The sequence below is a fragment of the Poecilia reticulata genome, chromosome 19 (genome assembly GCF_904066995.2).
Source record: "Poecilia reticulata chromosome 19, P_reticulata-male-v2, whole genome shotgun sequence".
NCBI lineage: Eukaryota > Metazoa > Chordata > Actinopteri > Cyprinodontiformes > Poeciliidae > Poecilia > Poecilia reticulata.
Window position 1 is genome coordinate 18,196,792 of NC_088848.1, and position 22,995 is coordinate 18,219,786.

Below are 22,995 nucleotides of genomic sequence, written 5' to 3' on the forward strand. Positions count from 1 at the left end.
AGAAATCCATTGGGGTCTCCCCGCGTAGGTTTGAATCCTGCCAACAATGTTTAGTGCTGTGTTTGATTAGCAATAAATAAACCCGTTCAGGGGTAGTATAGAACATGCAATCCAACATTGAAGTAGTGACCACTTCGTTTTTCTAATAAATCCATTGGAGTCTCCTGGTTTCATAATATATTAGATATGTGGGTTGTTGTGGCCGAGTGGTTAAGGCGATGGACTTGAAATCCATTGGGGTCTCCCTGCGCAGGTTCGAATCCTGCCAACAACATTTAGCATTACATTTGATTAGCAGTATATATGCCAGTCATCACCTCATAGGGTGCAGGTGGAATAGAACCTGCAATCCAAGATTGAAGTGCCCACTTCTTATTTTTGCTATAAATCCAGTTTTGTCTCCTGGTGTCTTAACTTTGCTACTTTTCGGGTTGTTGTGGCCGAGTGGTTAAGGCGATGGACTTGAAATCCATTGGAGTCTCCCCGCGCAGGTTCAAATCCTGCCAACAACGTTTAGCATTACATTCGATTAGCAGTATATATGTCAGTCTACACCTCAGAGGGGGCAGGAGGGAATAGAACCTCCAATCCAAAATTGAACAAGTGACCACTTCTTATTTTTGGTATTAATCCAGTTTTGTCTCCTGGTGTCTTAACTTTGTTCCTTTGTGGGTTGTTGTGAACGAGTGGTGAAGGCGATGGATTTAAAATCCGTTGGAGTCTCACTGCGCAGGTTTGAATTTCGCCACCAACGTTGAGTGCTTTGGTAATATTTGATGGATAAAATGTCTGCCAGTCTAGTTTTAGAGAGCACAGAGAGTAAAAAGGACCTCCAATCAGAGATTGAAGACCACAGCAATTTTTAGGCTTTTGTCCGATGAATCCATTGGTGTCGAATGGCGTAGTAAGAGTTAGGTCGTGCGTTGTTGTGGCTGACTGGTTAAGGCGAAGAACTAGAAATCCATTGGGGTCTCCCCACGTAGGTTATAATCCTGCCAACAATGTTTAGGGCTGTGTTTGATTAGCAATAAATAAACCCGTTCAGGGGTGGTATAGAACATGCAATCCAAGATTGAAGAAGTGACCACTTCTTTTTTCTAATAAATCCATTGGAGTCTCCTGGTGTCATAATATATTAGGTATGTGGGTTGTTGTGGCCGAGTGGTTAAGGCGATGGACTTGAAGTCCATTGGGGTCTCCCCACGCAGGTTCGAATCCTGCCAACGACGTTTAGCATTACATTTGATTAGCAGTATATATGCCAATCTACACCTCAGAGGGGGAAGGGGGAATAGAACCTCCAATCCAAAATTGAACAAGTGACCACTTCTTATTTTTGCTATTAATCCAGTTTTGTCTCCTGGTGTCTTAACTTTGTTCCTTTGTGGGTTGTTGTGAACGAGTGGTGAAGGCGATGGATTGAAAATCCGTTGGAGTCTCACTGCGCAGGTTAGAATTTTGTTACCAACGTTGAGTGCTTTGGTAATATTTGATGGATAAAATTTATGCCAGTCTAGTTTTAGAGAGCACAGAGAGTAAAAAGGTCCTCCAATCAGAGATTGAAGACCACAGCAATTTTTAGGCTTTTGTCCGATGAATCCATTGGTGTCTAATGGCGTAGTAAGAGTTAGTTCGTGCCTTTTTGTGGCCGACTGGTTAAGGCGAAGAACTAGAAATCCATTGGGGTCTCCCCGTGTAGGTTTGAATCCTGCCAACAATGTATAGTGCTGTGTTTGATTAGCAATAAATAAACCCGTTCAGGGGTAGTATAGAACATGCAATCCGAGATTGAAGAAGTGACCACTTATTTTTTCTTATAAATCCATTGGTGTCTCCTGGTGTCATAATATATTAGGTATGTGGGTTGTTGTGGCCGAGTGGTTAAGGCGATGGACTTGAAATCCATTGGGGTCTCCCTGCGCAGGTTCGAATCCTGCCAACAACATTTAGCATTACATTTGATTAGCAGTATATATGCCAGTCATCACCTCAGAGGGGGCAGGGGGGAATAGAACCTGCAATCCAAGATTGAAGTGACCACTTCTTATTTTTTGCTATAAATCCAGTTTTGTCTCCTGGTGTCTTAACTTTGTTACTTTTCGGGTTGTTGTGGCCGAGTGGTTAAGGCGATGGACTTGAAATCCATTGGGGTCTGCCCACGTAGGTTTAAATCCTGCCAACAACGTTTAGCATTACATTCGATTAGCAGTATATATGTCAGTCTACACCTCAGAGGGGGCAGGAGGGAATAGAACCTCCAATCCAAAATTGAACAAGTGACCACTTCTTATTTTTGGTATTAATCCAGTTTTGTCTCCTGGTGTCTTAACTTTGTTCCTTTGTGGGTTGTTGTGAACGAGTGGTGAAGGCGATGGATTTAAAATCCGTTGGAGTCTCACTGCGCAGGTTTGAATTTCGCCACCAACGTTGAGTGCTTTGGTAATATTTGATGGATAAAATGTCTGCCAGTCTAGTTTTAGAGAGCACAGAGAGTAAAAAGGACCTCCAATCAGAGATTGAAGACCACAGCAATTTTTAGGCTTTTGTCCGATGAATCCATTGGTGTCGAATGGCGTAGTAAGAGTTAGGTCGTGCGTTGTTGTGGCTGACTGGTTAAGGCGAAGAACTAGAAATCCATTGGGGTCTCCCCACGTAGGTTATAATCCTGCCAACAATGTTTAGGGCTGTGTTTGATTAGCAATAAATAAACCCGTTCAGGGGTGGTATAGAACATGCAATCCAAGATTGAAGAAGTGACCACTTCTTTTTTCTAATAAATCCATTGGTGTCATCTGGTGTCATAATATATTAGGTATGTGGGTTGTTGTGGCCGAGTGGTTAAGGCGATGGACTTGAAGTCCATTGGGGTCTCCCCGCGCAGGTTCGAATCCTGCCAACAACGTTTAGCATTACATTTGATTAGCAGTATATATGCCAATCTACACCTCAGAGGGGCAGGGGGAATAGAACCTCCAATCCAAAATTGAACAAGTGACCACTTCTTATTTTGCTATTAATCCAGTTTTGTCTCCTGGTGTCTTAACTTTGTTCCTTTGTGGGTTGTTGTGAACGAGTGGTGAAGGCGATGGATTGAAAATCCGTTGGAGTCTCACTGCGCAGGTTTGAATTTCGCCACCAACGTTGAGTGCTTTGGTAATATTTGATGGATAAAATTTCTGCCAGTCTAGTTTTAGAGAGCACAGAGAGTAAAAAGATCCTCCAATCAGAGATTGAAGACCACAGCAATTTTTAGGCTTTTGTCCGATGAATCCATTGGTGTCGAAAGGGCGTAGTAAGAGTTAGTTCGTGCGTTGTTGTGGCCGACTGGTTAAGGCGAAGAACTAGAAATCCATTAGGGTCTCCCCGCGTAGGTTTGAATCCGGCCAACAATGTTTACTGCTGTGTTTGATTAGCAATAAATAAACCCGTTCAGGGGTAGTATAGAACATGCAATCCGAGATTGAAGAAGTGACCACTTCTTATTTTTTCTTATAAATCCATTGGTGTCTCCTGGTGTCATTAATTTTTAGGTATGTGGGTTGTTGTGGCCGAGTGGTTAAGGCGATGGACTTGAAATCCATTGGGGTCTCCCTGCGCAGGTTCGAATCCTGCCAACAACATTTAGCATTACATTTGATTAGCAGTATATATGCCAGTCATCACCTCAGAGGGGGCAGGGGGGAATAGAACCTGCAATCCAAGATTGAAGTGACCACTTCTTATTTTTGCTATAAATCCAGTTTTGTCTCCTGGTGTCTTAACTTTGTTCCTTTGTGGGTTGTTGTGAACGAGTGGTTAAGGCGAAGAACTAGAAATCCATTAGGGTCTCCCCGCGTAGGTTTGAATCCTGCCAACAATGTTTAGCATTACATTTGATTAGCAGTATATATGCCAGTCATCACCTCAGAGGGGGCAGGGGGGAATAGAACCTGCAATCCAAGATTGAAGTGACCACTTCTTATTTTTGCTATAAATCCAGTTTTGTCTCCTGGTGTCTTAACTTTGTTACTTTGTGGGTTGTTGTGAACGAGTGGTGAAGGCGATGGATTTAAAATCCGTTGGAGTCTCACTGCGCAGGTTTGAATTTCGCCACCAACGTTGAGTGCTTTGGTAATATTTGATGGATAAAATTTCTGCCAGTCTAGTTTTAGAGAGCACAGAGAGTAAAAAGGTCCTCCAATCAGAGATTGAAAACCACTGCAATTTTAAGGCTTTTGTCCAATAAATCTATTGGTGTCGAATGGCGTAGTAAGAGTTAGGTCGTGCGTTGTTGTGGCTGACTGGTTAAGGCGAAGAACTAGAAATCCATTGGGGTCTCCCCACGTAGGTTATAATCCTGCCAACAATGTTTAGGGCTGTGTTTTATTATCAATAAATAAACCCGCTCAGGGGTAGTATAGAACATGCAACCCGAGATTGAAGAAGTGACCACTTCTTATTTTTTCTTATAAATCCATTGGTGTCTCCTGGTGTCTTTATTTTTTATGTATGTGGGTTGTTGTGGCCGAGTGGTTAAGGCGATGGACTAGAAATCCATTGGGGTCTCCCAGGGCAGGTTCGAATCCTGCCAACAACGTTTAGTACTACGTTTGATTATCAGTATATATACCAGTCTAAACCTCAGAGGGGGCAGGAGGGAATAGAACCTCCAATCCAAAATTGAACAAGTGAATACTTCTTAATTTTGCTATTAATACAGTTTTGCCTCCTGGTGTCTTAACTTTTTTCCTTTGTGGGTTGTTGTGAACGAGTGTTGAAGGCAATGGATTTAAAATCCGTTGGAGTCTCATTGCACAGGTTTGAATTTCGCCACCAACGTTGAGTGCTTTGGTAATATTTGATGGATAAAATTTCTGCCAGTCTAGTTTTAGAGAGCACAGAGAGTAAAAAGATCCTCCAATCAGAGATTGAAGACCACAGCAATTTTTAGGCTTTTGTCCGATGAATCCATTTGTGTCGAATGGCGTAGTAAAAGTTAGTTCGTGCGTTGTTGTGTCCGACTGGTTAAGGCGAAGAACTAGAAATCCATTGGGGTCTCCCCGCGCAGGTTCGAATCCAGCCAACAATGTTTAGTGGTGTGTTTGATTAGCAATAAATAAACCCGTTCAGGGTAGTATAGAACATGCAATCCAAGATTGAAGAAGTGACCACTTCTTATTTTTTCTTATAAATCCATTGGTGTCTCCTGGTGTCATAATATATTAGGTATGTGGGTTGTTGTGGCCGAGTGGTTAAGGCGATGGACTAGAAATCCATTGGGGTCTCCCCGCGCAGGTTCGAATCCTGCCAACAACGTTTAGCATTACATTTGATTAGCAGTATATATGCCAGTCATCACCTCAGAGGGTGCAGGGGGGAATAGAACCTGCAATCCAAGATTGAAGTGACCACTTCTTATTTTTTGCTATAAATCCAGTTTTGTCTCCTGGTGTCTTAACTTTGTTACTTTTCGGGTTGTTGTGGCCGAGTGGTTAAGGCGGTGGACTTGAAATCCATTGGGGTCTGCCCACGTAGGTTTGAATCCTGCCAACAATGTTTAGCATTACATTTGATTAGCAGTATATATGCCAGTCTACACCTCAGAGGGTGCCGGGGGGAATAGAACCTGCAATCCAAAATTGAAGTAGTGACAACTTCTTATTTTTTGCTATAAATCCAGTTTTGTCTCCTGGTGTCTTAACTTTGTTACTTTTCGGGTTGTTGTGGCCGAGTGGTTAAGGCGATGGACTTGAAATCCATTGGGGTCTCCCTGCGCAGGTTCGAATCCTGCCAACAACGTTTAGCATTACATTTGATTAGCAGTATATATGCCAGTCATAACCTCAGAGGGTGCAGGGGGGAATAGAACCTGCAATCCGAAATTGAAGAAGTGACCACTTCTTAATTTTGCTATTAATCCAGTTTTGTCTCCTGGTGTCTTAACTTTGTTCCGTTGTGGGTTGTTGTGAACGAGTGGTGAAGGCGATGAATTTAAAATCCGTTGGGGTCTCCCTTCGCAGGTTTGAATTTTGTTACCAACGTTGAGTGCTATAGTAATATTTGATGGATAAAATTTCTGCCGGTCTAGTTTTAGAGAGCACAGAGTAAAAAGGTCCTCCAATAGGAGATTGAAGACAACAGCAATTTTTAGGCTTTTGTCCGATGAATCCATTGGTGTCGAATGGCGTAGTAAGAGTTAGGTCGTGCGTTGTTGTGGCCGAATGGTTAAGGCGAAGAACTAGAAATCCATTGGGGTCTGCCCACGTAGGTTTGAATCCTGCCAACAATGTTTACAGCTGTGTTTTATTATCAATAAATAAACCCGCTCAGGGGTAGTATAGAACATGCAACCCGAGATTGAAGAAGTGACCACTTCTTATTTTTTCTTATAAATCCATTGGTGTCTCCTGGTGTCATTATTTTTTAGGTATGTGGGTTGTTGTGGCCGAGTGGTTAAGGCGATGGACTAGAAATCCATTGGGGTCTCCCTGCGCAGGTTCGAATCCTGCAAACAACATTTAGCATTACATTTGATTAGCAGTATATATGCCAGTCATCACCTCAAATGGGGCAGGGGGGAATAGAACCTGCAATCCAAAATAGAAGTAGTGCCCACTTCTTATTTTTGCTATAAATCCAGTTTGTCTCCTGGTGTCTTAACTTTGTTCCTTTGTGGGTTGTTGTGAACGATTGGTGAAGGCGATGGATTTAAAATCCGTTGGAGTCTCACTGCGCAGGTTTGAATTTCGCCACCAACGTTGAGTGCTTTGGTAATATTTGATGGATAAAATTTATGCCAGTCTAGTTTTAGAGAGCACAGAGAGTAAAAAGGTCCTCCAATCAGAGATTGAAGACCACAGCAATTTTTAGGCTTTTGTCCGATGAATCCATTGGTGTCTAATGGCGTAGTAAGAGTTAGTTCGTGCGTTGTTGTGGCCGACTGGTTAAGGCGAAGAACTAGAAATCCATTAGGGTCTCCCCGCGTAGGTTTGAATCCTGCCAACAATGTTTAGTGCTGTGTTTGATTAGCAATAAATAAACCCGTTCAGGGGTAGTATAGAACATGCAATCCGAGATTGAAGAAGTGACCACTTATTTTTTCTTATAAATCCATTGGTGTCTCCTGGTGTCATAATATATTAGGTATGTGGGTTGTTGTGGCCGAGTGGTTAAGGCGATGGACTAGAAATCCATTGGGGTCTCCCCGCGCAGGTTCGAATCCTGCCAACAACGTTTAGCATTACATTTGATTAGCAGTATATATGCCAGTCATCACCTCAGAGGGTGCAGGGGGGAATAGAACCTGCAATCCAAGATTGAAGTGACCACTTCTTATTTTTTGCTATAAATCCAGTTTTGTCTCCTGGTGTCTTAACTTTGTTACTTTTCAGGTTGTTGTGGCCGAGTGGTTAAGGCGATGGACTTGAAATCCATTGGGGTCTCCCCACGCAGGTTCGAATCCTGCCAACAACGTTTAGCATTACATTTGATTAGCAGTATATATGCCAGTCATCACCTCAGAGGGTGCAGGGGGGAATAGAACCTGCAATAAAAGATTGAAGTGACCACTTCTTATTTTTGCTATAAATCCAGTTTTGTCTCCTGGTGTCTTAACTTTGTTCCTTTGTGGGTTGTTGTGGCCGAGTGGTTAAGGCGATGGACTAGAAATCCATTGGGGTCTCCCCGCGCAGGTTCGAATCCTGCCAACAACGTTTAGCATTACATTTGATTAGCAGTATATATGCCAGTCATCACCGCAGAGGGGACAGGAGGGAATAGAACCTCCAATCCAAAATTGAACAAGTGACCCCTTCTTATTTTTGCTATAAATCCAGTTTTGTCTCCTGGTGTCTTAACTTTGTTCCTTTGTGGGTTGTTGTGAACGAGTGGTGAAGGCGATGGATTTAAAATCCGTTGGAGTCTCACTGCGCAGGTTTGAATTTCGCCACCAACGTTGAGTGCTTTGGTAATATTTGATGGATAAAATTTCTGCCAGTCTAGTTTTAGAGAGCACAGAGAGTTTAAAGGTCCTCCAATCAGAGATTGAAGATCACAGCAATTTTTAGGCTTTTGTCCGATGAATCCATTGGTGTCGAATGGCGAAGTAAGAGTAAGGTCGTGCGTTGTTGTGGCCGACTGGTTAAGGCGAAGAACTAGAAATCCATTGGGGTCTCCCCAAGTAGGTTTGAATCCTGCCAACAATGTTTAGGGCTGTGTTTGATTAGCAATAAATAAACCCTTTCAGGGGTGGTATAGAACATGCAATCCAAGATTGAAGAAGTGACCACTTCTTTTTCTTATAAATCCATTGGTGTCATTTGGTGTCATAATATATTAGGTATGTGGGTTGTTGTGGCCGAGTGGTTAAGGCGATGGACTTGAAATCCATTGGGGTCTCCCTGCGCAGGTTCGAATCCTGCCAACAACGTTTAGCATTACATTTGATTAGCAGTATATATGCCAGTCATCACCGCAGAGGGGAATAGAACCTGCAATCCAAGATTGAAGTGACCACTTCTTATTTTTTGCTATAAATCCAGTTTTGTCTCCTGGTGTCTTAACTTTGTTACTTTTTGGGTTGTTGTGGCCGAGTGGTTAAGGCGATGGACTTGAAATCCATTGGGGTCTCCCTGCGCAGGTTTGAATCCTGCCAACAACGTTTAGCATTACATTTGATTAGCAGTATATATGCCAGTCATCACCTCAGAGGGTGCAGGGGGAATAGAACCTGCAATCAAAATTGAAGAAGTGACCACTTCTTATTTTTTGTTATAAATCCAGTTTTGTCTCCTTTTGTCTTAACTTTGTTACTTTGTGGGTTGTTGTGAACGAGTGGTGAAGGCGATGGATTTAAAATCCGTTTGAGTCTCACTGCGCAGGTTTGAATTTCGCAGCCAACGTTGAGTGCTTTGGTAATATTTGATGGATAAAATTTATGCCAGTCTAGTTTTAGAGAGCACAGAGAGTAAAAAGGTCCTCCAATCAGAGATTGAAGACCACAGCAATTTTTAGGCTTTTGTCCGATGAATCCATTGGTGTCTAATGGCGTAGTAAGAGTTAGTTCGTGCGTTGTTGTGGCCGACTGGTTAAGGCGAAGAACTAGAAATCCATTGGGGTCTCCCCGCGTAGGTTTGAATCCTGCCAACAATGTTTAGTGCTGTGTTTGATTAGCAATAAATAAACCCGTTCAGGGGTAGTATAGAACATGCAATCCGAGATTGAAGAAGTGACCACTTCTTATTTTTTCTTATAAATCCATTGGTGTCTCCTGGTGTCATTAATTTTTAGGTATGTGGGTTGTTGTGGCCGAGTGGTTAAGACGATGGACTAGAAATCCATTGGGGTCTCCCTGCGCAGTTTCGAATCCTGCAAACAACATTTAGCATTACATTTGATTAGCAGTATATATGCCAGTCATCACCTCAAATGGGGCAGGGGGGAATAGAACCTGCAATTAAAAATAGAAGTAGTGCCCACTTCTTATTTTTGCTATAAATCCAGTTTTGTCTCCTGGTGTCTTAAGTTTGTTACTTAGTGGGTTGTCGCGGCCGAGTGGTTAAGGCGATGGACTTGAAATCCATTGGGGTCTCCCTGCGCAGGTTCGAATCCTGCCAACAACGTTTAGCATTACATTTGATTAGCAGTATATATGCCAGTCTACACCTCAGAGGGTGCCGGGGGGAATAGAACCTGCAATCCAAGATTGAAGAAGTGACCACTTCTTATTTTTGCTATAAATCCAGTTTTGTCTCCTGGTGTCTTAACTTTGTTACTTTGTGGGTTGTTGTGAACGAGTGGTGAAGGCGATGGATTTGAAATCCATTGGAGTCTCACTGCGCAGGTTTGAATTTCGCCACCAACGTTGAGTGCTTTGGTAATATTTGATGGATAAAATTTATGCCAGTCTAGTTTTAGAGAGCACAGAGAGTAAAAAGGTCCTCCAATCAGAGATTGAAGACCACAGCAATTTTTAGGCTTTTGTCCGATGAATCCATTGGTGTCTAATGGCGTAGTAAGAGTTAGTTCGTGCGTTGTTGTGGCCGACTGGTTAAGGCGAAGAACTAGAAATCCATTAGGGTCTCCCCGCGTAGGTTTGAATCCTGCCAACAATGTTTAGTGCTGTGTTTGATTAGCAATAAATAAACCCGTTCAGGGGTAGTATAGAACATGCAATCCGAGATTGAAGAAGTGACCACTTCTTATTTTTTCTTATAAATCCATTGGTGTCTCCTGGTGTCATAATATATTAGGTATGTGGGTTGTTGTGGCCGAGTGGTTAAGGCGTTGGACTAGAAATCCATTGGGGTCTCCCCGCGCAGGTTCGAATCCTGCCAACAACGTTTAGCATTACATTTGATTAGCAGTATATATGCCAGTCTACACCTCAGAGGGGGCAGGGGGAATAGAACCTCCAATAAAAATTTAAGTAGTGACCACTTCTTATTTTTTGCTATAAATCCAGTTTTGTCTCCTGGTGTCTTAACTTTGTTCCTTTGTGGGTTGTTGTGAACGAGTGGTGAAGGCGATGGATTTAAAATCCGTTGGAGTCTCACTGCGCAGGTATGAATTTCGCAGCCAACGTTGAGTGCTTTGGTAATATTTGATGGATAAAATTTCTGCCAGTCTAGTTTTAGAGAGCACAGAGAGTAAAAAGGTCCTCCAATCAGAGATTGAAGACCACAGCAATTTTTAGGCTTTTGTCCGATGAATCCATTGGTGTCAAATGGCGTAGTAAGAGTTAGTTCGTGCGTTGTTGAGGCCGACTGGTTAAGGCGAAGAACTCGAAATCCATTGGGGTCTCCCCGCGTAGGTTTGAATCCTGCCAACAATGTTTAGTGCTGTGTTTGATTAGCAATAAATAAACCCGTTCATGGGTGGTATAGAACATGCAATCCAAGATTGAAGAAGTGACCACTTCTTATTTTTTCTTATAAATCCATTGGAGTCTCCTGGTGTCATAATATATTAGGTATGTGGGTTGTTGTGGCCGAGTGGTTAAGGCGATGGACTAGAAATCCATTGGGGTCTCCCCACGCAGGTTCGAATCCTGCCAACAACGTTTAGCATTACATTTGATTAGCAGTATATATGCCAGTCTAAACCTCAGAGGGGGCAGGAGGGAATAGAACCTCCAATCCAAAATTGAACAAGTGAACACTTCTTAATTTTGCTATTAATCCAGTTTTGTCTCCTGGTGTCTTAACTTTGTTCCGTTGTGGGTTGTTGTGAACGAGTGGTGAAGGCGATGAATTTAAAATCCGTTGGGGTCTCCCTTCGCAGGTTTGAATTTTGTTACCAACGTTGAGTGCTATAGTAATATTTGATGGATAAAATTTCTGCCGGTCTAGTTTTAGAGAGCACAGAGTAAAAAGGTCCTCCAATAGGAGATTGAAGACAACAGCAATTTTTAGGCTTTTGTCCGATGAATCCATTGGTGTCGAATGGCGTAGTAAGAGTTAGGTCGTGGGTTGTTGTGGCCGAGTGGTTAAGGCGAAGAACTAGAAATCCATTGGGGTCTCCCCGCGTAGGTTTGAATCCTGCCAACAATGTTTAGTGCTGTGTTTGATTAGCAATAAATAAACCCGTTCAGGGGTAGTATAGAACATGCAATCCGAGATTGAAGAAGTGACCACTTCTTATTTTTTCTTATAAATCCATTGGTGTCTCCTGGTGTCATTATTTTTTAGGTATGTGGGTTGTTGTGGCCGAGTGGTTAAGGCGATGGACTAGAAATCCATTGGGGTCTCCCTGCGCAGTTTCGAATCCTGCAAACAACATTTAGCATTACATTTGATTAGCAGTATATATGCCAGTCATCACCTCAAATGGGGCAGGGGGGAATAGAACCTGCAATCCAAAATAGAAGTAGTGCCCACTTCTTATTTTTGCTATAAATCCAGTTTTGTCTCCTGGTGTCTTAAGTTTGTTACTTAGTGGGTTGTTGCGGCCGAGTGGTTAAGGCGATGGATTTAAAATCCGTTGGAGTCTCACTGCGCAGGTTTGAATTTCGCCACCAACGTTGAGTGCTTTGGTAATATTTGATGGATAAAATTTATGCCAGTCTAGTTTTAGAGAGCACAGAGAGTAAAAAGGTCCTCCAATCAGAGATTGAAGACCACAGCAATTTTTAGGCTTTTGTCCGATGAATCCATTGGTGTCTAATGGCGTAGTAAGAGTTAGTTCGTGCGTTGTTGTGGCCGACTGGTTAAGGCGAAGAACTAGAAATCCATTAGGGTCTCCCCGCGTAGGTTTGAATCCTGCCAACAATGTTTAGTGCTGTGTTTGATTAGCAATAAATAAACCCGTTCAGGGGTAGTATAGAACATGCAATCCGAGATTGAAGAAGTGACTCCTTCTTTTTTCTAATAAATCCATTGGTGTCATCTGGTGACATAATATATTAGGTATGTGGGTTGTTGTGGCCGAGTGGTTAAGGCGATGGACTTGAAATCCATTGGGGTCTCCCCGCGCAGGTTCGAATCCTGCCAACAACGTTTAGCATTACATTTGATTAGCAGTATATATGCCAGTCATCACCTCAGAGGGTGCAGGGGGAATAGAACCTGCAATCCAAGATTGAAGTGACCACTTCTTATTTTTTGCTGTAAATCCAGTTTTATCTCCTGGTGTCTTAACTTTGTTACTTTTCGGGTTGTTGTGGCCGAGTGGTTAAGGCGATGGACTAGAAATCCATTGGGGTCTCCCTGCGCAGGTTCGAATCCTGCCAACAACGTTTAGCATTACATTTGATTAGCAGTATATATGCCAGTCATCACCTCAGAGGGGGCAGGGGGGAATAGAACCTGCAATAAAAGATTGAAGTGACCACTTCTTATTTTTGCTATAAATCCAGTTTTGTCTCCTGGTGTCTTAACTTTGTTTCTTTGTGGGTTGTTGTGAACGAGTGGTTAAGGCGAAGAACTAGAAATCCATTAGGGTCTCCCCGCGTAGGTTTGAATCCTGCCAACAATGTTTAGCCTTACATTCGATTAGCAGTATATATGTCAGTCTACACCTCAGAGGGGACAGGAGGGAATAGAACCTCCAATCCAAAATTGAACAAGTGACCCCTTCTTATTTTTGCTATTAATCCAGTTTTGTCTCCTGGTGTCTTAACTTGTTCCTTTGTGGGTTGTTGTGAACGAGTGGTGAAGGCGATGGATTTAAAATCCGTTGGAGTCTCACTGCGCAGGTTTGTATTTCGCCACCAACGTTGAGTGCTTTGGTAATATTTGATGGATAAAATTTATGCCAGTCTAGTTTTAGAGAGCACAGAGAGTTTAAAGGTCCTCCAATCAGAGATTGAAGATCACAGCAATTTTAGGCTTTTGTCCGATGAATCCATTGGTGTCGAATGGCGAAGTAAGAGTAAGGTCGTGCGTTGTTGTGGCCGACTGGTTAAGGCGAAGAACTAGAAATCCATTGGGGTCTCCCCAAGTAGGTTTGAATCCTGCCAACAATGTTTAGTGCTGTGTTTGATTAGCAATAAAGAAACCCTTTCAGGGGTAGTATAGAACATGCAATCCGAGATTGAAGAAGTGACCACTTCTTATTTTTTCTTATAAATCCATTGGTGTCTCCTGGTGTCATTATTTTTTAGGTATGTGGGTTGTTGTGGCCGAGTGGTTAAGGCGATGGACTAGAAATCCATTGGGGTCTCCCTGCGCAGGTTCGAATCCTGCCAACAACGTTTAGCATTACATTTGATTAGCAGTATATATGCCAGTCATCACCTCAGAGGGTGCAGGGGGGAATAGAACCTGCAATCCAAGATTGAAGTGCCCACTTCTTATTTTTGCTATAAATCCAGTTTTGTCTCCTGGTGTCTTAACTTTGTTACTTTTCGGGTTGTTGTGGCCGAGTGGTTAAGGCGATGGACTTGAAATCCATTGGAGTCTCCCTGCGCAGGTTCGAATCCTGCCAACAACGTTTAGCATTACATTTGATTAGCAGTATATATGCCAGTCATCACCTCAGAGAAGGCAGGGGGGAATAGAACCTGCAATTCAAAATTGAAGAAGTGACCACTTCTTATTTTTGCTATAAATCCAGTTTTGTCTCCCGGTGTCTTAACTTTGTTCCTTTGTGGGTTGTTGTGAACGAGTGGTGAAGGCGATGGATTTAAAATCCGTTTGAGTCTCACTGCGCAGGTTTGAATTTCGCAGCCAACGTTGAGTGCTTTGGTAATATTTGATGGATAAAATTTATGCCAGTCTAGTTTTAGAGAGCACAGAGAGTAAAAAGGTCCTCCAATCAGAGATTGAAGACCACAGCAATTTTTAGGCTTTTGTCCGATGAATCCATTGGTGTCTAATGGCGTAGTAAGAGTTAGTTCGTGCGTTGTTGTGGCCGACTGGTTAAGGCGAAGAACTAGAAATCCATTAGGGTCTCCCCGCGTAGGTTTGAATCCTGCCAACAATGTTTAGTGCTGTGTTTGATTAGCAATAAATAAACCCGTTCAGGGGTAGTATAGAACATGCAATCCGAGATTGAAGAAGTGACCACTTCTTATTTTTTCTTATAAATCCATTGGTGTCTCCTGGTGTCATTATTTTTTAGGTATGTGGGTTGTTGTGGCCGAGTGGTTAAGGCGATGGACTAGAAATCCATTGCGGTCTCCCCGCGCAGGTTCGAATCCTGCCAACAACGTTTAGCATTACATTTGATTAGCAGTATATATGCCAGTCTACACCTCAGAGGGGGCAGGGTGGAATAGAACCTCCAATAAAAAATTTAAGTAGTGACCACTTCTTATTTTTTGCTGTAAATCCAGTTTTGTCTCCTGGTGTCTTAACTTTGTTACTTTTCGGGTTGTTGTGGCCGAGTGGTTAAGGCGATGGACTTGAAATCCATTGGGGTCTCCCTGCGCAGGTTCGAATCCTGCCAACAACGTTTAGCATTACATTTGATTAGCAGTATATATGCCAGTCATCACCTCAGAGGGGGCAGGGGGGAATAGAACCTGCAATCCAAGATTGAAGTGACCACTTCTTATTTTTGCTATAAATCCAGTTTTGTCTCCTGGTGTCTTAACTTTGTTCCTTTGTGGGTTGTTGTGAACGAGTGGTGAAGGCGATGGATTTAAAATCCGTTGGAGTCTCACTGCGCAGGTTTGAATTTCGCCACCAACTTTGAGTGCTTTGGTAATATTTGATGGATAAAATTTCTGCCAGTCTAGTTTTAGAGAGCACAGAGAGTAAAAAGGTCCTCCAATCAGAGATTGAAGACCACAGCAATTTTTAGGCTTTTGTCCGATGAATCCATTGGTGTCTAATGGCGTAGTAAGAGTTAGTTCGTGCGTTGTTGTGGCCGACTGGTTAAGGCGAAGAACTAGAAATCCATTGGGGTCTCCCCGCGTAGGTTTGAATCCTGCCAACAATGTTTAGTGCTGTGTTTGATTAGCAATAAATAAACCCGTTCAGGGGTAGTATAGAACATGCAATCCGAGATTGAAGAAGTGACCACTTCTTTTTCTTATAAATCCATTGGTGTCATCTGGTGTCATAATATATTAGGTATGTGGGTTGTATTGGCCGAGTGGTTAAGGCGTTGGACTAGAAATCCATTGGGGTCTCCCCGCGCAGGTTCGAATCCTGCCAACAACGTTTAGCATTACATTTGATTAGCAGTATATATGCCAGTCTACACCTCAGAGGGGCAGGGGGAATAGAACCTCCAATAAAAAATTTAAGTAGTGACCACTTCTTATTTTTTGCTATAAATCCAGTTTTGTCTCCTGGTGTCTTAACTTTGTTCCTTTGTGGGTTGTTGTGAACGAGTGGTGAAGGCGATGGATTTAAAATCCGTTAGAGTCTCACTGCGCAGGTTTGAATTTCACCACCAACGTTGAGTGCTTTGGTAATATTTGATGGATAAAATTTCTGCCAGTCTAGTTTTAGAGAGCACAGAGAGTAAAAAGGTCCTCCAATCAGAGATTGAAGACCACAGCAATTTTTAGGCTTTTGTCCGATGAATCCATTGGTGTCAAATGGCGTAGTAAGAGTTAGTTCGTGCGTTGTTGTGGCCGACTGGTTAAGGCGAAGAACTAGAAATCCATTGGGGTCTCCCCGCGTAGGTTTGAATCCTGCCAACAATGTTTAGTGCTGTGTTTGATTAGCAATAAATAAACCCGTTCAGGGGTAGTATAGAACATGCAATCCGAGATTGAAGAAGTGACCACTTCTTATTTTTTCTTATAAATCCATTGGTGTCTCCTGGTGTCATAATATATTAGGTATGTGGGTTGTTGTGGCCGAGTGGTTAAGGCGATGGACTAGAAATCCATTGGGGTCTCCCCACGCAGGTTCGAATCCTGCCAACAACGTTTAGCATTACATTTGATTAGCAGTATATATGCCAGTCATCACCTCAAATGGGGCAGGGGGGAATAGAACCTGCAATTAAAAATAGAAGTAGTGACCACTTCTTACTTTTTGCTATAAATCCAGTTTTGTCTCCTGGTGTCTTAACTTTGTTACTTTTCGGGTTGTTGTGGCCGAGTGGTTAAGGCGATGGACTTGAAATCCATTGGGGTCTCCCCACGCAGGTTCGAATCCTGCCAACAACGTTTAGCATTACATTTGATTAGCAGTATATATGTCAGTCTACACCTCAGAGGGTGCAGGGAGGAATAGAACCTGCAATCCAAGATTGAAGTGACCACTTCTTATTTTTTGCTATAAATCCAGTTTTGTCTCCTGGTGTCTTAACTTTGTTACTTTGTGGGTTGTTGTGAACGAGTGGTGAAGGCGATGGATTTGAAATCCATTGGAGTCTCACTGCGCAGGTTTGAATTTCGCCACCAACGTTGAGTGCTTTGGTAATATTTGATGGATAAAATTTCTGCCAGTCTAGTTTTAGAGAGCACAGAGAGTAAAAAGGTCCTCCAATCAGAGATTGAAGACCACAGCAATTTTTAGGCTTTTGTCCGATGAATCCATTGGTGTCTAATGGCGTAGTAAGAGTTAGTTCGTGCGTTGTTGTGGCCGACTGGTTAAGGCGAAGAACTAGAAATCCATTGGGGTCTCCCCGCGTAGGTTTGAATCCTGCCAACAATGTTTAGTGCTGTGTTTGATTAGCAATAAATAAACCCGTTCAGGGGTAGTATAGAACATGCAATCCGAGATTGAAGAAGTGACCACTTCTTATTTTTTCTTATAAATCCATTGGTGTCTCCTGGTGTCATTATATTTTAGGTATGTGGGTTGTTGTGGCCGAGTGGTTAAGGCGATGGACTAGAAATCCATTGGGGTCTCCCCGCGCAGGTTCGAATCCTGCCAACAACGTTTAGCATTACATTTGATTAGCAGTATATATGCCAGTCATCACCTCAGAGGGTGCAGGGGGGAATAGAACCTGCAATCCAAGATTGAAGTGACCACTTCTTATTTTTTGCTATAAATCCAGTTTTGTCTCCTGGTGTCTTAACTTTGTTACTTTTCGGGTTGTTGTGGCCGAGTGGTTAAGGCGATGGACTTGAAATCCATTGGGGTCTCCCTGCGCAGGTTTGAATCCTGCCAACAATGTTTAGCATTACATTTGATAAGCAGTATATATGCCAGTCTACACCTCAGAGGGTGCCGGGGGGAATAGAACCTGCAATCCAAAATTGAAGAAGTGACCACTTCTTATTTTTTGCTATAAATCCAGTTTTGTCTCCTGGTGTCTTAACTTTGTTACTTTTCGGGTTGTTGTGGCTGCACCCGCTGCCGACTGGCCGTCAATCTAGTTCCTAACGAATTTCTAACAATCCTAACAAATTCCTAAAAGTCCTAACAAGTTCCTAACAAAGTCCTAACAATTCCTAACAAAGTCGTAACCAATCCTAACAAAGTCCTAGTATGTTGCGTGCTACGTCATCACGTATGTCATGCGCAGTGATCTACGCGGAAAAAACGAATGTTGTTGCTCCTCCGTCTCCTACTGTTTGACACATGTTTAACCGAGGTAAAATTTGTATTTATGGTGGATATTTTATTTATATGGTGACTAGTTACTGTCCACCATAAAGAGATACTGTGCTTGAATTATTATTCTAACATGTGATGTAACTTGTACAGTTTTTAAAAATGACGAAGACAGGAAAACCGGACTCTTACTGGGCTGGTGTCATGCAGCTCTATGCTCAGGGGAAGTTTAAGTTTACCACTGGGAAGAGACCTGGAGCAAGAAGGTGGAAGTCTGTTATCCAGCGGATAGACGGATGCCCACTGACTCCTGCCTTCAACCAAAATGTCCGGACGATCGACATATTTGGGAAAAAAATCCCCTGCTACTGCGGCTATCATACGGTAAGTGAATTTCTTTTATTGTATACATAACAATAGATGATATAAAGGCTGTTTCATACCAGTGACTGTTGAAATTTTTAAGTGCTTCACGTAAGTTTTTTATTATTATTATTTTGTTACCTATCTTAATATGTAAGACAAAAGCAGACAATAATTTGAAATGGTTATAGAACACTGGACAGAATTTAATGATTTGTCACACAAGTTTATTCAATGCTGTTTTTCCACAGTCAGCTGAGCAGGCAGGGATTCAAGCTGAAAGCATGCCAGGTGCAGGGAGCAGCACAGGTGTATCTAGGGCTACAGCAGGTCCAACCCTACAGAGCAGTTCAGCTTTAAATACAGTTAATCCTGGCTTGCACAGGAGCTCAATCATAGTTGAAGCTGCAGCAGATACAGCCACACAGAACAGTCCAAGTCTAGGCACAGTTCCAGCTGAAGAGACAGCACAGAGGAGTTCAACTTCAGGGAGCTGCGAACTTCCAGCCATGTCAGTCAGTCAAACTCCAAATCAGATAAAGTGTGCACTGTGTAGTGAAGACATCAATGTGGAACTTTTTTCTGAACATTTGTCTGACTTTCATGCAGAGCAATGTTGTGAACATTGTGGGAAAAAGGTCAAGGGTGCAGTGGGGTTACTTCATCACATTGAAGAAGGCCATGATCCGCTACACCAAACGTCACCATCTTTGCCAGTCCAATCTCTAGCTTTCAACACGCAACATGGGATACCAACAACTTCACCCCGGAAACCAGCACCACTTCCCCAGAAACCAGCACCACCTCCCCGGAAACCAGCACCACCTCCCCGGAAACCAGCACCACCTCCCCGGAAACCAGCAACACCTACCCGGAAACAAGCACCTGAGCCACAACAGTGTGTTGCACCTGTGCAACACCCCCAGCCAACTCCTTCAGTTGCTTCTTCACCTATTCCCCACCTTAGGCCTCCACAGGTGAATTGGGTCACCTTTCTTCCAAAGCAGTTTGTACGAGTCATCAAGCCAGCAGACCAGGAGTGGGTTGCACAATGCCTCTACCACCCTACCGGACAGCTTAAGCAACAATTCTCCCAAAACTGGTTTTATCCACCCAGTCTACCAAAGATTATTACTGCACCTCCAGATCCAACAACCTACTTCAGGCAGAGGATGTTTTTATGGGCACCGATGCGGATGTGGGGAATTCCTTTAAAATGTCATCAGTGCAGCAGAAAAATGCATCACTCTGGAATATACACAAAAATCAGAGAAGTTATAGACCTGGATACAAGGTATTATTTGATTGGGGGAGACTATCCAAGATGCAGTAAATGCATGATACCCGTCTGTCCATGGAGCACTGAGGTGCTAAATCAGTTAGATCCTGCCCATAGAAACAAGTTTCCAGCCATTCTCACCACACAATTGGCTCTGGACAAAAGGTGTGTGACTCTCCTGAAGCCACGGACTGTTGGAAACAGCTCCAGTTATGTACAGCAAGCACTGGAAGAGTTGCACAGTGAGGAATGGGCAAAACGCACCATTGAATATCTCTCTGACTGTGAGCTTCACAAGAAGAAGAGCGCCCTAACTCAGAGCCATGAAGTGGTCTACAAGAATCCACCAGAGTTTATTCCCCTTCCTCTTGCACAGTGGTTTGAGACTGTGCATGCAAATGAAATACTCAGCCACTTGTCCGAGATGAAGGGTGTCATAACGTCGACATATGGAAGGATTCTAAAGCTCGACTCAACCAAAAAGGTATAGTAAAACACCTCTAAAAACTTTCTCAATTCTGGTTAGAATTTGCACTCCAAATTCTAATCAAATTATAATGGTCTTTTTTTTCTTTTTTACAAAACAGATAACCAAGAAACTCGCTGGTGGAATTTCTGAGACCGCAACCTGGATGACCAACATCACCAACGAGTATGGGCAGGTTCTGAACTGTGTGCTGACCACAGGTGAAGGAGCAGGGTTGGAGGAACTGTGCCAGGGGATTGTGAAGCGCTTCCAGAATGCTAGGGAACCCGAGCCACATATCCTTTATGTCGACAGAGACTGCTGTAGTGAATCAGGTTTGTGATTCTCAGACTTTGTTGTAATTCATTATAACATTTGTTTAAAGTCCACAGTTTAAAATATTTAATGATCAGTTTAATTATTGAAAACCCAATGTAAGAGAAATGTATTGTGAACAAGGTATTGTGTTCTGCGTAGCAGTTATGTTTCATGTGGCAACATTAATACCATCAGCTGTGACTCATCAGGTAAATTAAATGCTGTAGAATTTATTAATTTGTGTTTTTTATACATATTTATTTTTGCTTAAACAGGTGTGCCTCCATTGCTTGAGTTGTTTCGGCCATGGAACACTAATGTGAGGCTTGACATCTTTCACTACATGAGAAGATTCACAACCGGTCTCACAACAGAACATCATCCTCTTTATGGAACTTTCTGCTCCAAGTTGTCCTGCTGCATTTTTGAATGGGATCAAGATGATGTCACTGACATTCTCTCAGAGAGCACCCAGGACATGCTACAGTGTGAAAGCCAGTTGGAAATGCCATCCCCTGACATTCTTTTTCCCCAGGCAGAGTCTTCTCCCATGTCATCTCAGGTAATGTCTTAATAACACTTGTATTTAGTGAGAAATTTGTCTTAACAGAGCCAATTACCCTCATGTGTTCCATGCTTCTACATTGGCATCTCCAATCTATTGTTATAATTTGAGATTATCATCAGGCACTGAAGATGACTGTTATTGAATAGTTTGGTGATGATCATGTAAATGAGATGAACAAGAGCAAAAAAAGAAAAACAAACATTTCAAACTTTAATGCTATAAATACCTTGCCATCTTACCCTCTGAGAATGTTTAGTAAAAGTGAATAAATATCACTGATCATTTATTTGTGGGTTCTATAATTTTGTTGGTCCTCTCAAAAGTGATACAGTATAGTAATTCAGTAATTCAAAATTAACAGTAATTTGGATGTTATTCTATATTGAACTTGAAAGTATTAAAATGCTTAGGAGCATAAAACAATGACATGAAGGCTGTTGAAACATGTATTTGTTTAGAAGCTTTAGATTTTTCCTCTCTCTTCTCTCTTCCCCCCCCCCACTTTTTCCCCCTCCTTTTTCCCCCCACTTCAAGCAGTCCCTTTTGCCCCATTTTTGGCCGAGTGGTAAAGGCGATGGACTAGAAATCTATTGGGGTCTTCCCGCATAGGTTCGAATCCTGCCAACAACGTTTAGCGCTATGTTTGATTGGAAATATATGTACCAGTCTACAGTTTAGGGAGTGCATTTGGTAAAAAGTTCTTCCGATCAGACACTGAAAAATAGCCCAGTTATATTGCTTTTTGCTATAAATCCACTTTTGTCTCCTGGTGTCTTAACTTTGTTACTATGTGGGTTGTTATTGTCGAGATGTGAAGGCGATGGACTTGAAATCCATTGGAGTCTCACTGTGCAGTTTTGAATTCTGCCACCAAAGTTGAATGCTTTGGTCACATTTGATGGATAAAATGTATGCCAGTCTACGTTTTTGAGAGCAGAGAGACTAATAAGGTGTTTTAATCAGAGATTGGAGAAATCAGCAATTTTTAGGATTTTGTCCAATGAATCCATTGGTGTATAGTGGTGTCCTAACAGAGATAATACGTGGGTTGTTGTGGCCGAGTGGTAAAGGCAATGGACTAGAAATCTATTGGGGTCTTCCCGCATAGGTTCGAATCCTCCCAACAACATTTAGCGCTATGTTTGATTGGAAATATATGTATCAGTCTACAGTTTAGGGAGTGCATTTGGTAAAAAGTTATTCTGATCAGACACTGAAAAAAAGCCCAGTTATAATGCTTTTTGCTATAAATCCACTTTTGTCTCCTGGTGTCTTAACTTTGTTACTATGTGGGTTGTTATTGTCGAGATGTGAAGGCGATGGACTTGACATCCATTGGGGTTTCCCCGCGCAGGTTCGAATCCTGCCAACAACGTTTAGCATTACATTTGATTAGCAGTATATATGCCAGTCTACACCTCAGAGAGTGCAGGGGGAATAGAACCTGCACACTCAAGATTGAAGTCACCACTTATTTTTTGCTATAAATCCAGTTTTGTCTCCTGGTGTCTTAACCTTGTTTCTTTGTGGGGTGTTGTGGCCGAGTGGTTAAGGTGATGGACTGTTCAGGTGACTCTGAACCCATCCAATCACTGAATAGATGCTTAGAACAGATAAATGTGTGGATGTGCCAAACCTTTCTCCAGCTAAACAGAAACAAAACTGAAGTTATTATCTTTGGACCTAAAGAGGAACGAACTAGAATCAATGCACAGCTTCAGTTATTACAACTAAAAACCAGCGATCAGGCCCGAAACCTGGGAGTAGTGATGGACTCTGACCTGAACCTTCAGAACCACATTAAGACAGTCACAAAGTCAGCCTTCTATCACCTGAAGAACATCTCCAGGGTTAGAGGACTGATGTCTCAGCACAATCTAGAGAAACTCATCCATGCATTTATCTTTAGCCGCATTGATTACTGCAACAGCGTCTTCACAGGTCTGACTAATAAATCAATCAAACAGCTGCAGCTGATCCAGAATGCTGCTGCTCGGGTTCTCACTAAAACCAGGAAGATAGAGCACATAACACCAGTTTTAAAGTCCCTACACTGGCTCCCTGTAGCTCAGAGAATAGACTTTAAAATACTGATGTTAGTTTATAAATCTCTGAA

At 42.5% G+C, this 22,995-nt stretch overlaps 1 protein-coding gene and 35 non-coding genes across 38 annotated transcripts; all 36 read left to right on the top strand.

Annotated features, from left to right (window-relative positions):
• Nucleotides 1–192: 192 nt before the first annotated feature.
• On the top strand, nt 193–274 carry trnas-uga (transfer RNA serine (anticodon UGA)). The gene has a single exon. It is a non-coding gene; the product is annotated as a tRNA-Ser (tRNA).
• A 156-nt stretch (nt 275–430) lies between these two features.
• On the top strand, nt 431–512 carry trnas-uga (transfer RNA serine (anticodon UGA)). The gene has a single exon. It is a non-coding gene; the product is annotated as a tRNA-Ser (tRNA).
• A 635-nt stretch (nt 513–1,147) lies between these two features.
• On the top strand, nt 1,148–1,229 carry trnas-uga (transfer RNA serine (anticodon UGA)). Its single transcript has one exon. It is a non-coding gene; the product is annotated as a tRNA-Ser (tRNA).
• A 634-nt stretch (nt 1,230–1,863) lies between these two features.
• Nucleotides 1,864–1,945, top strand: trnas-uga (transfer RNA serine (anticodon UGA)). The gene has a single exon. It is a non-coding gene; the product is annotated as a tRNA-Ser (tRNA).
• Nucleotides 1,946–2,103: 158 nt separating this feature from the next.
• On the top strand, nt 2,104–2,185 carry trnas-uga (transfer RNA serine (anticodon UGA)). Its single transcript has one exon. It is a non-coding gene; the product is annotated as a tRNA-Ser (tRNA).
• A 635-nt stretch (nt 2,186–2,820) lies between these two features.
• Nucleotides 2,821–2,902, top strand: trnas-uga (transfer RNA serine (anticodon UGA)). Its single transcript has one exon. It is a non-coding gene; the product is annotated as a tRNA-Ser (tRNA).
• Nucleotides 2,903–3,538: 636 nt separating this feature from the next.
• Nucleotides 3,539–3,620, top strand: trnas-uga (transfer RNA serine (anticodon UGA)). The gene has a single exon. It is a non-coding gene; the product is annotated as a tRNA-Ser (tRNA).
• Nucleotides 3,621–4,494: 874 nt separating this feature from the next.
• Nucleotides 4,495–4,576, top strand: trnas-aga (transfer RNA serine (anticodon AGA)). The gene has a single exon. It is a non-coding gene; the product is annotated as a tRNA-Ser (tRNA).
• A 637-nt stretch (nt 4,577–5,213) lies between these two features.
• Nucleotides 5,214–5,295, top strand: trnas-aga (transfer RNA serine (anticodon AGA)). The gene has a single exon. It is a non-coding gene; the product is annotated as a tRNA-Ser (tRNA).
• Nucleotides 5,296–5,453: 158 nt separating this feature from the next.
• trnas-uga (transfer RNA serine (anticodon UGA)) lies at nt 5,454–5,535 on the top strand. The gene has a single exon. It is a non-coding gene; the product is annotated as a tRNA-Ser (tRNA).
• A 161-nt stretch (nt 5,536–5,696) lies between these two features.
• On the top strand, nt 5,697–5,778 carry trnas-uga (transfer RNA serine (anticodon UGA)). Its single transcript has one exon. It is a non-coding gene; the product is annotated as a tRNA-Ser (tRNA).
• A 636-nt stretch (nt 5,779–6,414) lies between these two features.
• On the top strand, nt 6,415–6,496 carry trnas-aga (transfer RNA serine (anticodon AGA)). Its single transcript has one exon. It is a non-coding gene; the product is annotated as a tRNA-Ser (tRNA).
• Nucleotides 6,497–7,130: 634 nt separating this feature from the next.
• trnas-aga (transfer RNA serine (anticodon AGA)) lies at nt 7,131–7,212 on the top strand. Its single transcript has one exon. It is a non-coding gene; the product is annotated as a tRNA-Ser (tRNA).
• Nucleotides 7,213–7,370: 158 nt separating this feature from the next.
• trnas-uga (transfer RNA serine (anticodon UGA)) lies at nt 7,371–7,452 on the top strand. Its single transcript has one exon. It is a non-coding gene; the product is annotated as a tRNA-Ser (tRNA).
• A 157-nt stretch (nt 7,453–7,609) lies between these two features.
• On the top strand, nt 7,610–7,691 carry trnas-aga (transfer RNA serine (anticodon AGA)). Its single transcript has one exon. It is a non-coding gene; the product is annotated as a tRNA-Ser (tRNA).
• A 634-nt stretch (nt 7,692–8,325) lies between these two features.
• Nucleotides 8,326–8,407, top strand: trnas-uga (transfer RNA serine (anticodon UGA)). Its single transcript has one exon. It is a non-coding gene; the product is annotated as a tRNA-Ser (tRNA).
• A 149-nt stretch (nt 8,408–8,556) lies between these two features.
• trnas-uga (transfer RNA serine (anticodon UGA)) lies at nt 8,557–8,638 on the top strand. Its single transcript has one exon. It is a non-coding gene; the product is annotated as a tRNA-Ser (tRNA).
• A 637-nt stretch (nt 8,639–9,275) lies between these two features.
• trnas-aga (transfer RNA serine (anticodon AGA)) lies at nt 9,276–9,357 on the top strand. Its single transcript has one exon. It is a non-coding gene; the product is annotated as a tRNA-Ser (tRNA).
• Nucleotides 9,358–9,517: 160 nt separating this feature from the next.
• Nucleotides 9,518–9,599, top strand: trnas-uga (transfer RNA serine (anticodon UGA)). The gene has a single exon. It is a non-coding gene; the product is annotated as a tRNA-Ser (tRNA).
• Nucleotides 9,600–10,237: 638 nt separating this feature from the next.
• On the top strand, nt 10,238–10,319 carry trnas-aga (transfer RNA serine (anticodon AGA)). The gene has a single exon. It is a non-coding gene; the product is annotated as a tRNA-Ser (tRNA).
• Nucleotides 10,320–10,956: 637 nt separating this feature from the next.
• Nucleotides 10,957–11,038, top strand: trnas-aga (transfer RNA serine (anticodon AGA)). Its single transcript has one exon. It is a non-coding gene; the product is annotated as a tRNA-Ser (tRNA).
• Nucleotides 11,039–11,446: 408 nt separating this feature from the next.
• Nucleotides 11,447–11,528, top strand: trnas-aga (transfer RNA serine (anticodon AGA)). Its single transcript has one exon. It is a non-coding gene; the product is annotated as a tRNA-Ser (tRNA).
• Nucleotides 11,529–11,674: 146 nt separating this feature from the next.
• trnas-aga (transfer RNA serine (anticodon AGA)) lies at nt 11,675–11,756 on the top strand. The gene has a single exon. It is a non-coding gene; the product is annotated as a tRNA-Ser (tRNA).
• A 635-nt stretch (nt 11,757–12,391) lies between these two features.
• On the top strand, nt 12,392–12,473 carry trnas-uga (transfer RNA serine (anticodon UGA)). Its single transcript has one exon. It is a non-coding gene; the product is annotated as a tRNA-Ser (tRNA).
• A 157-nt stretch (nt 12,474–12,630) lies between these two features.
• Nucleotides 12,631–12,712, top strand: trnas-aga (transfer RNA serine (anticodon AGA)). Its single transcript has one exon. It is a non-coding gene; the product is annotated as a tRNA-Ser (tRNA).
• Nucleotides 12,713–13,587: 875 nt separating this feature from the next.
• On the top strand, nt 13,588–13,669 carry trnas-aga (transfer RNA serine (anticodon AGA)). The gene has a single exon. It is a non-coding gene; the product is annotated as a tRNA-Ser (tRNA).
• A 157-nt stretch (nt 13,670–13,826) lies between these two features.
• trnas-uga (transfer RNA serine (anticodon UGA)) lies at nt 13,827–13,908 on the top strand. The gene has a single exon. It is a non-coding gene; the product is annotated as a tRNA-Ser (tRNA).
• Nucleotides 13,909–14,546: 638 nt separating this feature from the next.
• On the top strand, nt 14,547–14,628 carry trnas-aga (transfer RNA serine (anticodon AGA)). The gene has a single exon. It is a non-coding gene; the product is annotated as a tRNA-Ser (tRNA).
• A 161-nt stretch (nt 14,629–14,789) lies between these two features.
• Nucleotides 14,790–14,871, top strand: trnas-uga (transfer RNA serine (anticodon UGA)). The gene has a single exon. It is a non-coding gene; the product is annotated as a tRNA-Ser (tRNA).
• Nucleotides 14,872–15,502: 631 nt separating this feature from the next.
• trnas-aga (transfer RNA serine (anticodon AGA)) lies at nt 15,503–15,584 on the top strand. The gene has a single exon. It is a non-coding gene; the product is annotated as a tRNA-Ser (tRNA).
• A 637-nt stretch (nt 15,585–16,221) lies between these two features.
• On the top strand, nt 16,222–16,303 carry trnas-aga (transfer RNA serine (anticodon AGA)). The gene has a single exon. It is a non-coding gene; the product is annotated as a tRNA-Ser (tRNA).
• A 161-nt stretch (nt 16,304–16,464) lies between these two features.
• trnas-uga (transfer RNA serine (anticodon UGA)) lies at nt 16,465–16,546 on the top strand. Its single transcript has one exon. It is a non-coding gene; the product is annotated as a tRNA-Ser (tRNA).
• Nucleotides 16,547–17,182: 636 nt separating this feature from the next.
• Nucleotides 17,183–17,264, top strand: trnas-aga (transfer RNA serine (anticodon AGA)). The gene has a single exon. It is a non-coding gene; the product is annotated as a tRNA-Ser (tRNA).
• A 158-nt stretch (nt 17,265–17,422) lies between these two features.
• trnas-uga (transfer RNA serine (anticodon UGA)) lies at nt 17,423–17,504 on the top strand. The gene has a single exon. It is a non-coding gene; the product is annotated as a tRNA-Ser (tRNA).
• Nucleotides 17,505–18,042: 538 nt separating this feature from the next.
• Nucleotides 18,043–21,347, top strand: LOC103481911 (uncharacterized). Of its 3 annotated transcripts, none has more exons than XR_014084947.1 (4): nt 18,043–18,269; nt 18,500–20,011; nt 20,115–20,328; nt 20,587–21,347. XR_014084947.1 is itself a non-coding variant. In XM_081600132.1 (3 exons), exons 1-3 carry the CDS (start codon nt 18,048–18,050, stop codon nt 20,883–20,885), a joined length of 735 nt encoding a protein of 244 aa, XP_081456258.1. In that variant the 5' UTR covers nt 18,043–18,047; the 3' UTR covers nt 20,886–21,347. The 3 variants fall into 3 exon arrangements, 1 of the variants encoding a protein (XP_081456258.1); XR_014084948.1 differs by having other exon boundaries at nt 18,858–20,011; XM_081600132.1 differs by lacking the exon at nt 18,500–20,011.
• A 579-nt stretch (nt 21,348–21,926) lies between these two features.
• On the top strand, nt 21,927–22,008 carry trnas-aga (transfer RNA serine (anticodon AGA)). The gene has a single exon. It is a non-coding gene; the product is annotated as a tRNA-Ser (tRNA).
• The last annotated feature ends 987 nt before the right edge of the window (nt 22,009–22,995 follow it).